Source organism: Atta colombica, unplaced genomic scaffold (assembly GCF_001594045.1).
Source record: "Atta colombica isolate Treedump-2 unplaced genomic scaffold, Acol1.0 scaffold96, whole genome shotgun sequence".
Taxonomy (NCBI): domain Eukaryota; kingdom Metazoa; phylum Arthropoda; class Insecta; order Hymenoptera; family Formicidae; genus Atta; species Atta colombica.
Genome location: NW_017259590.1, coordinates 300,250 through 312,982, shown reverse-complemented (window position 1 = coordinate 312,982; position 12,733 = coordinate 300,250). Strand labels below are relative to the sequence as shown.

The 12,733-nt window shown below is 30.7% G+C and overlaps 2 protein-coding genes across 2 annotated transcripts in view; one reads left to right on the top strand and one right to left on the bottom strand.

Annotated features, from left to right (window-relative positions):
- Positions 1-2,950, top strand: part of LOC108693729 (arginine/serine-rich protein PNISR-like) — a 12,655-nt gene extending 9,705 nt beyond the window's left edge. Inside the window, exons 12-13 of the mRNA XM_018202838.1 lie at positions 14-551; positions 2,646-2,950. Coding sequence (XP_018058327.1) covers positions 14-527 — 514 coding nt within the window. The 3' untranslated portion in view covers positions 528-551; positions 2,646-2,950. The remainder of the gene's footprint in view (positions 1-13; positions 552-2,645) is intronic.
- Positions 2,951-2,971: 21 nt separating this feature from the next.
- Positions 2,972-11,744, bottom strand: LOC108693728 (lipase 3-like). The gene is made up of 9 exons (XM_018202837.1): positions 11,628-11,744; positions 9,302-9,497; positions 9,090-9,204; positions 5,649-5,892; positions 4,802-4,960; positions 4,630-4,717; positions 3,408-3,550; positions 3,125-3,279; positions 2,972-3,045 (listed from the first exon to the last, which is right to left on the bottom strand). Exons 1-8 carry the CDS (start codon positions 11,742-11,744, stop codon positions 3,127-3,129), a joined length of 1,215 nt encoding a protein of 404 aa, XP_018058326.1. The 3' UTR covers positions 2,972-3,045; positions 3,125-3,126.
- Between the last annotated feature and the right edge of the window lie 989 nt (positions 11,745-12,733).

Genomic DNA, 12,733 nt, shown 5'->3' with positions numbered 1-12,733 from the left:
GCGGCGGCGGCAGCGGCAGCGGCGGTGGTGGTAGTGGTGGTGGTGGTAGTGGTGGTGGTAGCCACAAGCGCCGGTCGCGTTCGAGATCAGCGAAATCACGGAAGGATTATCGCTCGCGATCCTCCAGCAATCACAGGTCCAGAGATCACAGCAGAAAGCGTCGCACGCGATCACGCGATAGGAAACGTGTGAGATCACGTTCGCGCAGCTATCGTCGCTCTAGATCGACGTCCACCGACAGAAAGTGGTCTTCGCGGTCGCACTCTCGTAGATGGAAATCGCGCTCACATTCCAGAGAAAGGCGACGAGGTAGTCGATCGCGCAGCAAGTCACGCGGAGCGAAACGCGGAAGATCGCGCTCGAGAACGCGCAGCCGCTCGCGGGATCACAGACGATCAAGATCCTATGTTTCCGGGAGAAGCCAACGGCGGGGCAGTCGATCCAGATCGCGAGACCGAAGTAGAAAGTCACGGTCCAAGTCGAGCTATCGTGATGGTAAGAAGTCATCACATCGATACAGGAATTGAGGTCAGGATCCGCTCCTAGCCAAGGTTGTATATTCATTCTGATTGTACCTTTTAACAGAACGATATGAAAAAAGCAGTGATATTATATTATTCTTAACAAGAGTTCGCGGCTTGTTACATAGTCTAATCAAAGATCGTTTCTAGAGTCTTTCTCTTGCTTTTTTTATGTTACAGCTCTCATTCGGCTGTCAATTTATTATAGTATATGTTATCTGATGCAATAATTGAAAAATATACATTATATATAAATGACACCGTTTTAACGCGATGTAGAAATCTGATGAGATGCTTAACAAGGAATTTATTTTTTATTTGCTCTTTGCTACTTGGATATATTAAATATTTTCTTATAACTGGACCGAGTTCTGAATCATCATGCAAGTGCAAATGTCGTTTCTGCCTTGTTTACCGCATAAACAAAGATAAAACAACATTTGGGAGCACTCAGATGATGATTCTGAATGTAGCCCAGCACATGCACACGTGAGATGATTATAGAGTGCAATAGACGTTATATATTTTCGTTTTTTCATTATATAGTTTTATATTGATTGAAGTTTGTGTTGGAAAAGTTGAGCTACATATAAAGAACATAATTTATCATTATGCAATAAAAAAGCAGTAAAAGTTTTGCTCAATCTTTGTTTTGAGTCATATAATGATATAAGTATTATATGCAATAAAGTTACTTGATAACTTTGTAGATTTTCTGTAGATATGTTACGATAAAAGTTTGTTATTAGATTTAGTTATAATATAAGAAATAAAATGAGGGCACCTATTACGGAACAAGTCGGAATGGATTCCGATCGGAATTATTCAATTATTCCCTACATTTCTATTGTGTTTTCTAGGGAAAACGAAATAATTCCGATCGAAACTTATTCGACATGTTCCATTATAGGTACCGAGGATTAAAATGATTCAAGATTTGTTAGGCATTCAAAATTAATAAACATTAATTGTGCATTCCTATTCATTGAAGATTTTCAGAATATTCGAATTTCCTTGGAAAATCTTTCTCTCAGATAGTAGATATTTTATTAATATGAAATTTATGTTGTTTAAAAATTACATACGTATTTATTGATATTACATCTTTAAATAAGTTTTGTTAACTAGCACGCATTTTCTATTTTTTCTTAATAATTTCACATAATTCATATATAACAAGATGCAATGTCAAAAAATTTGTGTATAGTTATTAGGCAATTATTTCACTGTCGATGAAAAAATGAAGTATTGGTTCTTTGAGAGAATCTATTAGGATATAAATCTTAGAATGAGATGAGTAAAGTATAACATATAATTTAAATGAATAACATGATTTTTTTATTCAGAACGTTAAAAAAGAATATCTCACTCACACAAAATGTAATTACTAAATAATTATTTGTTGATTAATAAAGTATAGTTATTTCACGCGAAAATATAGCAATTTAAAACGAGACTATGATTTAATTGTTTAACTATCTTTTTAGACATCGGAATTATGAGACTCGCAATTTGTAAAAATACGCGCATCTTTATACAGTGAAGACTACTTTTGTATTAATAAATAAATGTTATATCGATAGTATTCAGGATTCTTATTTACAGGAAGTGATAAATAGGAAATAATAAATTCGTATACTTCGTTATTTTCAGAATAATTTTGCACACAAAAGGAAAATATTGCTACAATGTATTTTATTCGATATATTGCTGCAAATAAAAATTTTGATAGAAATTACTTTGCAGTAATATCTTTCTCTATTTCGTATAAAATTATTCCAAACAAGATCGTGCGTACAAATATCTTTTTATTAACTATATATCAAAATTATCATGTTACATTTATAATGTTAATTATGTACATGTATATAAATAAATGTAGCAATTATACAAATGAATTCGATAAACGTATGAATATCGTATGATTTGTATCAATACTTCAATAACGTATGATTTGTATACGAGTGGAAATATATTTGAATTTTGATAAGAAAAAGGAATGCTTTGTGTAGACTTTGTAAAGAGTATTATATATTACTAGGCTGAAGTATAACGAATGAATAATCTTGTAGAATTATCCGCCGGGATTTCGACATGAGTCCTAGAAATCTTATTTTGTTTCAGCATCTTCTACTGGCTTCTACTGGACTTCAACGTTTTACTATGATTCAGTTCGTCAACATACACAACATTGTGGTACAGTTGCAATTTTGAATACGCGTTCTCAATCTTTTATCTCAGATAGTATATTAAAAGTCATAATGCTACGTAATAAATAGTAGGTACTGAATAGCTTTATGTTATAGACTCGTTTAATATTACTTGCTCTAATGTACAAAAGTCTATCTTTCTTTTTTAAAAAAAGGCACACGTAATCAAAATTTATACGATTACGAGAAAGACGAACGTGAAATAAAATTAATGCAAAATTAGTTTGAATTAGTTTTTGTGTCTTCCCTGAAGCAATTCCTAGTCATGTAAAATTGCAAAGGATACCAGGCATTTAATCAAGTTAATTAGGTATCTAAAATGCATAAACCATAATTAATCCAAATCGTTTGCAAGGATCGTTTGTAACTAATTTTCAAGAATTTGCGTTTTACCTTTACGATATGGAATTCATTCTTTCAATAAGATGATCGTAAACGATCTGTCGTATGTGCAAACCGTATACGAAATCGAAGTGATTCAATCTCTTTAGCGTCACCGTGTATTTTTCCAAAATATTTGGCAATTTTCCGTTTAATATCTCAACATCCTAAAATATTATAAATGATAAAATGTTAATGATAAATATTAATGATATTTTATGCAAGATTGAGACAAGAGTATCTTCCTTTCATTCAATTGTATATACAACGGTAAATTAGTGATGCATTTAATTACATTTGGAGCAGCCAAAATATCATTCAAACCGTTATACAAAATCACGGGGGCCGTGATTTTTTCCACGGGATACTCCGGCGGAACGAATCGCCTATAAAACTTGAGATTTGGTAACGTGCCATAATCGTAAGGCCGAAAATGTCCTGCAAGAGAAGCGACTCGGTTATGAAGATGTAAATGAAGGTATGCACTGGTTAGCATGTATAGGAGATAGATAAAATAAAATTTGAATACCTAGGAAATACACATCACTTGTTTTATTATAACAGATTATAATATCACTGGCCTATTTGTCTTTAATATATATGGTCTGTTTTCTGTTCTTGCACTAGACTGCACTTAGAACTCTTGCTTTCGACAAATATCAAACATATTTATTTCACTTTAAGTTCCAAAAGTGTTCACAAAAAACAGATCGATAAATTCTATCCTTATATTGGAATAGAAGTGTACAATGCTCGAACACATCAGTGCAATGTAATATCAATCTTCTAACAGAATTTTCCAATTCAACAGAACACTGCTTAAGAGATATTGAGAGGAAAATTGTTTTTTATTCTATTCTTCAAATTCTTATTCTACATTTTAACCTTTTCTCTTTCTTATTCTGTTCATAATGATATTTAGATTAGGCCAAGAAAAACTAAAATTTTGAAGAACAAAAAATAATTTTGGAAAAAAAAAGTGAAAGATAAATTTTCTTTTTCGATATTACGTATGTAAGCATTGAAAAAGTTTAGAAGAGAACAATATGTGACAAGAATAATTTTGTTAAAGAATCTAAAAACTTGGGTAGAAAAGGGTGATCTAAAAATAATAATTTTGTTGGATTGTCGGAATAGTTATGTAGGAAATTCAAATATGATACGCAATACGTTTTGACATTCTATTATAAGCGACCAGTTTGAATGTCCTATATAATTATTTGGATGGTCCAACAAAATTATTTTCAGATCTATATTTAGCTAAACTTTCAAATATTTCAACAAAAAAATTGTTCCTTCCGTGTACAACATTCCATTGGTGACTATTCATGCATTGTATAACTATTCAACAAGGATAGAATCTATATTAAAGGCAAATTATTGACGATCTCTTATTAATAAAACAAGTAATTTTCTAAGTGTTTATATTATTTTGTTTATTCTCTGTATTTAAAAGAAAAAAAATTCGTGATCCCACAAATCATAATTTAAAAAATCGGATTCCGAAAACCCGATACCTGGATTTTGAATACCCAATGCATAATGAATCAATTGCTTGAACGAGCATCCCGCTGGTGCAAATTGCAGATAATCCTCCAAGTGCTCCTGAAAATAATGTCATCTCATATAAGTGAATCACGTCACATTTAGCTCGATCCGATTTGTACGGTTATTTCGGCGATAGCTTACGTAATCTGTCTCTCCGATGCTAAAACCTCCTATCATGGACACAATCAGCTGGCACAAAGGTTGAGTGAGAACGCCTTTTTGGCATAAGATATGCGTTATGAATTTCTCTAATTCCGTATTCGCGAACATTTCAAAATATCCAGTGTATTTGTAAAATCCCTGTCGAATTGAGCAAGTATAATCAACTCAGAGTAGATTTATGAGAAAAATCTACTTTCTTTTTAAATATAAATCCTTATATAATTATCCTTTAAAACTAGTCTAGAGATATGAAAGATTTTTTGGCTCCGAATCAAATCCAATTTTTTTTTTCGAATACGAATCGAACCGATCCGAATCGAATCTGAAAATTGATTGCGTATCTTGAAATGAGATGAAAATTACAAAAGTGAGCAAATTCACTAGACATTTATAATTTCATTGATCAAGACCTAGTGCATGTATATTTTTAGTATATATATTTTATATTGAATGAGCTAATTAAATGAGCTAAAAGCCCAAAATCTTACTTGATTCGATTCGTATTCGAATAATTCGCATATCTCTGTAAAGTACTTTGCAAATGTCGCAAATGTTTCTTAATGAAAAAAATTCAGCTTGCGTGCGTGCACGCGCGCGTGTGCGTATGTGTGTGTGCGTGTATATAAATATAAGTAAAGATTTTATTTTACATAAGTATAGACGATATAATTTTGTTTGTAAAGTAGCAGATAGAATTAATTAATTATGTTGTGTAATTTATAAATTAAAGTTGGAAGAATGACTTCCATAAGTTATTTATATTTTTTCTTGAAATTTCAGAAAATATTTTAATGGATTACTACCCAAGTAGCTATCTAATACTTACCTTAAAATAATCTGCGAAATAACTTAAAGGTCTCAGCAAACCGCCAATGTGTCCAGTGTAAGCCACAGGAGCTAGAGCGGACATAAGTTTAATTTTCTTATTGTATTCTGGCCTGAGGGACGTAAGGACCCAAAATTGTGTTGTTCCTTGAGAAAAGCCTACGTAGAACAGCTGTTTCTGGCCAGTTTGATACAATATATAATCTATCATAGCCGGCAAATCGTATATACCCATCTCGTGCCAGCTAAATAGAAAACGCGCAGGAGAATTACAATTGATTAATAATTAGAATGTACAATATGCATATAGACATCATTATAAAATTATATAATACCATAAATTCTGTTACAAAGAAAATAAAAATGCATAAGAAAGATTTCATTACTTTGATCAAAATTGTCCAGGACATTGAATAAAATGATCAATTTTAGCCTATATAAGTAATAGAATTTTTCTTATATATATTTTTTATAATATATATTTTACGTTCAAAAGATTGCACATGATTACGTAAATTACATAAATGTGAAAGATTTCAGAAACATTTCTGTTACAATTTCAAATATTGCAGAATTTTTTTCAGAATTGTTCCTAAAATGTAAAATATTAAAATGATTTTGAAATATCTTTTTAGGACTGCGTTTATGTGTTTGCGCCTCTATAAAGAGATAATTTTTATTACCAAGTGCCCAATATTTATTACTAAGCACCCAATATAGCCTTCAATTTCCTCGTAATGAATACAGCTTTTTTGTCCTAACTATTATAGATACATAAATTTATATTATAGATACACATATATACATATGGTAAAGAAAATGATCCAGTTCTATATGTGTATTCTTTATAATATTATTCTCCTAATATTACAGACAGTTTTAGTTTCTTTTTTCAACGTTTTGATATAATTATTTTAAATTCAAATAATTTAATAATATGATATATAAGATTGACGAATTACTTGAAATGTCATATTTTATAATATAATTTAATTATGCACATAATCTTACAAAATAACAATGAACATGATGAAAGCTTTTAGACATTACATTTGTTTAGACATTACATTTGTTTAGACATGAGTTTCAGCAAGGAAAAAATGTTGCTAAAGCAGAGAGAATTTATTTGCTCTGTTCTTGACGAGAATATTGTCTCACAATACACGTAAATACTGTTTTTGTCGTTTTAAAGTAATTTTGAAGATTCTTTTATGCATCCGATATGATGTGAAAGATGTGAAAAAGGTCCCTTACTAAATCGGAAAATTGTTAATGCCAAACACTATAACTGTCAATAAATGATTTGGTCGAAAAAAATACTTATATGTAAATTATATGTAAAAAGAAAATAAAGCAAAGACTGAAATTTATGCATATTCCTAATATAACTTTATGGTTATGTTTGTGCAAGTTTATCTGAATAGATCTTAAAACTTAAGCTCAAAATCCATTTTATAACTGCATAAGCGTAGTTGTAAGTAATTGTAGTTGGAAGAATTGATTTATTACAGTTGAATATGAAAAAAATAATCGACTATGATTTGGTTTAAATAGTTGATTTTCTTATGGCTTGTGCAAAAATCTATGTTGCGGCTCGAACGTTTTTTGCAACAATCTGTGCTGCATGAGAAGCTACGCTATTTTTTATTTTAATTATTTTTTATTTTAGTTATTTAATAAATAAAGAGGATATAACTTTCATTTTGTAACCGTTCGGGGATTATTTTATTTCTACATTTTTATGTATTTTTCTTTATGAAAATGAAAATTATCAGAAGGACTCGAGGAAAAATTGGTGTGTGAAATAAAGTTAATAAAATCCTGCTTATTCACATCATTGAAATTGCTGTCAGTTATACGCTTCAATTTAAAAACACATTCAAAATTGGATTAACAATAGATTTTATTAACTTCATTGCAATGTATCAATTTCTCTTTAAGTGTAACATTTGGTGTAACATTATCGTTATGATATAATTTTTTATTTCTATGAAGAAAGATACATAAGAAAATGTTCAGATAAAATGGTCACGAAAAAAATTGTACTGTTCTTTATTCTTATAACAGAATTTACGGCATGACTAAATAAATAATTAATTGATTATTACGATCAGGAAACACGGTGCTGTCTCGACTCTAAAGCATATTCTACAATGTGTTTTTTGTTTTTTGTTTCTTGCTTTTTATTATTTTTTACTTGTTTTTTTCTTATCCAGTTTTTATGTTTTATGTCGTCCGAGAAATTAACGAATTTCGAAAGAAATATGTAGCAAGAAATATAATTGTCTATAAAACGGTTGCAAAGGAGAAAAAAACAAAAGTAAAAAGCAAGAAACAGAAAACAAAGAACGCATTGTAAAATAGGCTTAAGAGTACACGTAGTAATATCAGAGGATGACCGAATCATGTATCTTTTAAATATTATTAAATTATCATAAGCAATCGAATTGGAAAAGTGTTTGCCTTAAATAATCAGACATTTCAGGTTCAAACCATAACATAAAGTAATATTTTTTGCAATAAATTCTTCACAATGTTGATGGTAAGAGGTTTGAAAAGTCAAAACATGAAAATGGCGTTACTCGTCAAAACCATTCTGATACTACAATCGTACATGCTTTGAAAGATACCTATGAAAATTGTAACCATTGTGGACGCTCAGTTGTTTGATAATCATTTGTGCCAGTCAATGTTTTTGTAAAAATGGAAAGAATCGAATATCGTACCGTGATTAAGTTCTTGCATTTAAAAGACAATATATAAGACGATGGGGCAGAATTCTCGTAAACAGCGTCCAATTCAGCTTTAATTTGCCTTTCAAATGCAAGAACTTAATCATGGCACGATATTCAATTCTTTCCATTTTTACAAAAACACTAATATCGACTGGCACAAATTGACTGTCAAACAATAACTGAGCATCCACAACTACAATTTTCAGGTACATCTTTCAAAGCATGTACGATTGTAGTACCAGAAATGGTTTTGACTTTTGACGAGTAATGTCATTTTCATGTTGAGGCTCAAAACTTTTCAAACAACTCTCGTATATTAGCATCATTATTAGATTGATGTTAATATTCATTTCATTAGTGACATTATTTCAGCTTCAGTTTATGTTTTTTCAAATCGGACAGTAATTAACATGCAGTTTGTATAACTAGATATTTAAAATCGCTGAAATTGAACTGAAACTTTTGCTGAAAATGAATTTCAGCAAAAGTTTTCTAAATATCATTGAAATTAAACTAGGATTTTTCTGAAATGCTGAAATTTTGCTGTGAAAAGTGTTCCAAAATGTGATATAATTTCAGCGAAATTTTTCTACCAGGAAAATGTCAGATTTTAACGTTCGAGTTATTAGGATTTCTTTCATTTTTCTAATTCATGAAGAGTGTGAAAGACGGGATGAATAGGACGGCATTTCGAAGTTTCGCGATACCTGAAATCCCAGAATTTAGCGCTGCTTGTGGAAAAGTTCGTGTGGTTCTTCGAATTGGTGGTTCCACGGGAGTTGCCGAGCCATACATCATAGCCATCATCAGCCAAGAGATAAGCTAGATGATATTATAAAGAGTAATTTTTTAATCAATGTATTAAAATCTATAAACTAAAGAGAAGGGAAAACACTAAAAAGGAAAACTGATCTGATACCGAGTGATCGATTCGGACCCGTTATCAGCCAATCCATCGAACATCCCAACAATCCGTGCATTATTAATACTACTCGATTATTCTCAATAGTTGTATTCGAGCGATTAGGTATCCGATGAACAGCTAATATGTACCCGTCATCAGTTGTTACATGGTGAAGTTCAAAGGGGTAGCCGTTCTGTTCTATTCTATTTTCCTAAAGTAACAAATAATTTGTTGAGGTATGATTGATTATTGAAGGTTAATTATTTCTAATATTTATTATATATTAAATAATAATAAAGAATTAAAGACTTTGATGAAGAAATTCAACAAAAACTTTGATCAATAAATAAGAATGCTGACACCAGATAGTGATGCGTGCGCGCGCGCGTGTGTGTGTGCTAATTTATTCAATGTATATAATAATCAATCATATTAATATGTTTTGATCGCCGGTTCGGATCCTCTTTGTGTATATAATTAAACATAATTTAAATTTAATGTATAAGCATACCGATGCTCAGTAATTCTAATTATTGAGATTATCCCAACAAATAAGAATGGATTGAAATGAATTGAAATGGATTCAGATTTTCAGAAATATTGATTCACGAATGTCAAAATGAATGCTTTTCAATCCTGGATGCATTTTAATTCATTTATAAGAATTGCATGGAGTATATCTGTATGCCTTTCAATCTAAAAATAATATATTAGCTTTTTTATGTGCATTGTGAATACTGTTCAATTCAAAATTTTGAATAGGAAATGTATTTTTCAATCCAATTGCATCCAATTGAATCTAATTGAATCCAATTGAATTCAATTAAATCCAAAAAAAAGTATTCGCTATTTAAAATACGCATTTGGATAGAAAAAAATTTCAATCCATTTTCGTTTCCTGAGACATACAAAGATTGTGTTAAAAATAGTTTTGTTAAAAATAATATTGCTGAGGATCGATATGATTATGCGATAATTTAAATTATATCTTTAATTATGTATACTAAAGAGGATCCAAATCGAGGATCGAAACGTATGTATAATATTTATGATTGATTATTATATACAAATATTGAATAAATTAAATACATCACTATCTGGTGTTGGCTATTAAAATGGTATTCTTGTCTAAAAATTTGTATAACTAATAAAAAATAATTATACCTTTATTGTGTTATATATTATAATAATTTGAGTATAATGTTCTACCAACGTAGATTGACTTTTAATCTCAGTTTAACTTTTACTTTTCATCTTTTTCGAGTTTTTAAAATTAGAATAAAATGAAGAACCGAGTTGAACCGTAATTAAAGTTAATCCACATAAAATGGTCATAAATAATTAAGTATAATTGTACCTTGAATATAATTGACTTATGCTTAAATTAGATTATAATACTTACTTGTATGATTCTTGTGTGAATTTATATATGTATGTAGTCCCCAGAAACGCGCGCCAAAATGATTTTTCGATCTTGAAATCTCTCACTCTATTAACCCACCGCAATAGTATCACGAGTTAAATTGAAATTTTTTTATGCTTATTCGCATCTTTGAAACGATTTTAATAATGTTGAGTAACATATTAGGTGTGGGAAAAAATTCGTGGCGTTTTTCCCATTACATCTAACGGGAAAAACGCCACGAATTTTTTTCTAATCTAATATTAAAACCTGTATATAATTAATTCTTATTTCGAAAACTATTATCTTGCACGAAATGAGAGATATAATAAGAGATTTAGATCCAATTCGGTCGAGGTTGTAATTTTCGCAATAAGAATTACTTATTTACAGGTTTTAATATATTAATCAACATTACTAAAATCATTTCGAAGAAAAAATTTGAATTTAACTCGTGATATTACGTAGTAGAGTTAGCGTTTTCCAAGGTCGAAAAATCATTTCGGCGCGCGTTTCTGAGGACTATATACGTAGTATATAAACTTACACAAGAATCATACAAGCATTTAAGATCCTGCTAGACCGTTTAAAGCTTTGATTTCTATAGTTTGTGTTATCACACATATACGGTCCTATAATACATAATATATTATACTGTTATAATATTTAATTCGATAATTAATTGATAATTAACTATTGATTATACTTAAAATTAAAATGACAATTAAAAGTTTGGAATTTTAATATTTAAATTTATTAGTTTATAATTATAAATAGAGTAGCGATGAAAACTTTTTTAAGAATTTGTGTGAGTTCTAATGTTATTAAAATTTCTGTTTTAATTTGTAATAATACGTTTATGATTTCAAACTTGATAAATAAATTCTCATGTTACTTATATACTTCATTATAAAAACAGTTCTAAATAATTTTACTTACGACCAATAGATTGGGATCGGTTCTCGGAGAGAACATTCCGCGTGTGCGAAATAGACCATTTATTTGAATGACGAATCCATAACATAGCAGCGAGACAAAATACCAGTGCGCAATCATTTCTTGGAGAGACAGTCACTTTTATTAAAGCGATGTATACGGTGTATGCACCTCGGTATTACTACAATATCTTTTATTTTATCCAATTTCTCGTTATTGGATTTAAGATTTAAATGAAGTAAACACACCATGCACTAATTTTTACAATATTATTCCATATCAAGCAATTAAACGAATATTTATATTATCGAGACTAAATAATTCATCAAGTTTTTCTTCTAAGAAATATAAATTTATCTAAGAGGCGACAATATCGTATGTATTTAAGAGATTGAAAGTGAAAAATACGATGTGACGAGGGAGGTCCTTTAAACTGAATGGTTACACAATTCTTCCACGCACCTTTATTTATTCCGGATTTCCCACCCTCTTCGTCCTTTCGAAATAGTGATTATCGGTTTCGAGTCATAGCGCGAACTGAAACCAGTAATTTTAGTAAATCTACTTCCATGTCCGAGTCTCGTGTCTGTTTTTCATAAATTGCAACCCCCCGCCGGCTTCGTCTCGCAATTTATCCAATTTTGTCGCTCACGTATTTCGAGGCCATAATTGTTTTTATTAATGACACGAATCATCGAAAGCCACGGCAGCGATACCAATACTGGGTAGAGGAGGTGGCGGCCGGAGGATGACGTGATTATGATAGTCGCTAACATTATTGTATGCACCTTTTTGCGAAAAGGTTCTCGTTTGTCGCGCAATTAACACAAGTAATATTTCGCGCGTGTGTAATATTTCGCGATATCACCGAATCCTCGACAATTACGTCAGGTGCCAGCTAGTTGATAACATTAAAACGTGATAGTCGTGAAAATGTATCGCGTTGATTAGCTACGTCAGAAATTTTTCGGCGCTCATGTGCGCTGTTGCGAAATCAAGAATTAGACGATCTTACCGGAAATATTTCTGTCAGTATAGTATAATCGCCTGGGACAATTAAAATGATATACTCTCTCCTACAGTACCCGTCAAAAGAAATGCCATGATAA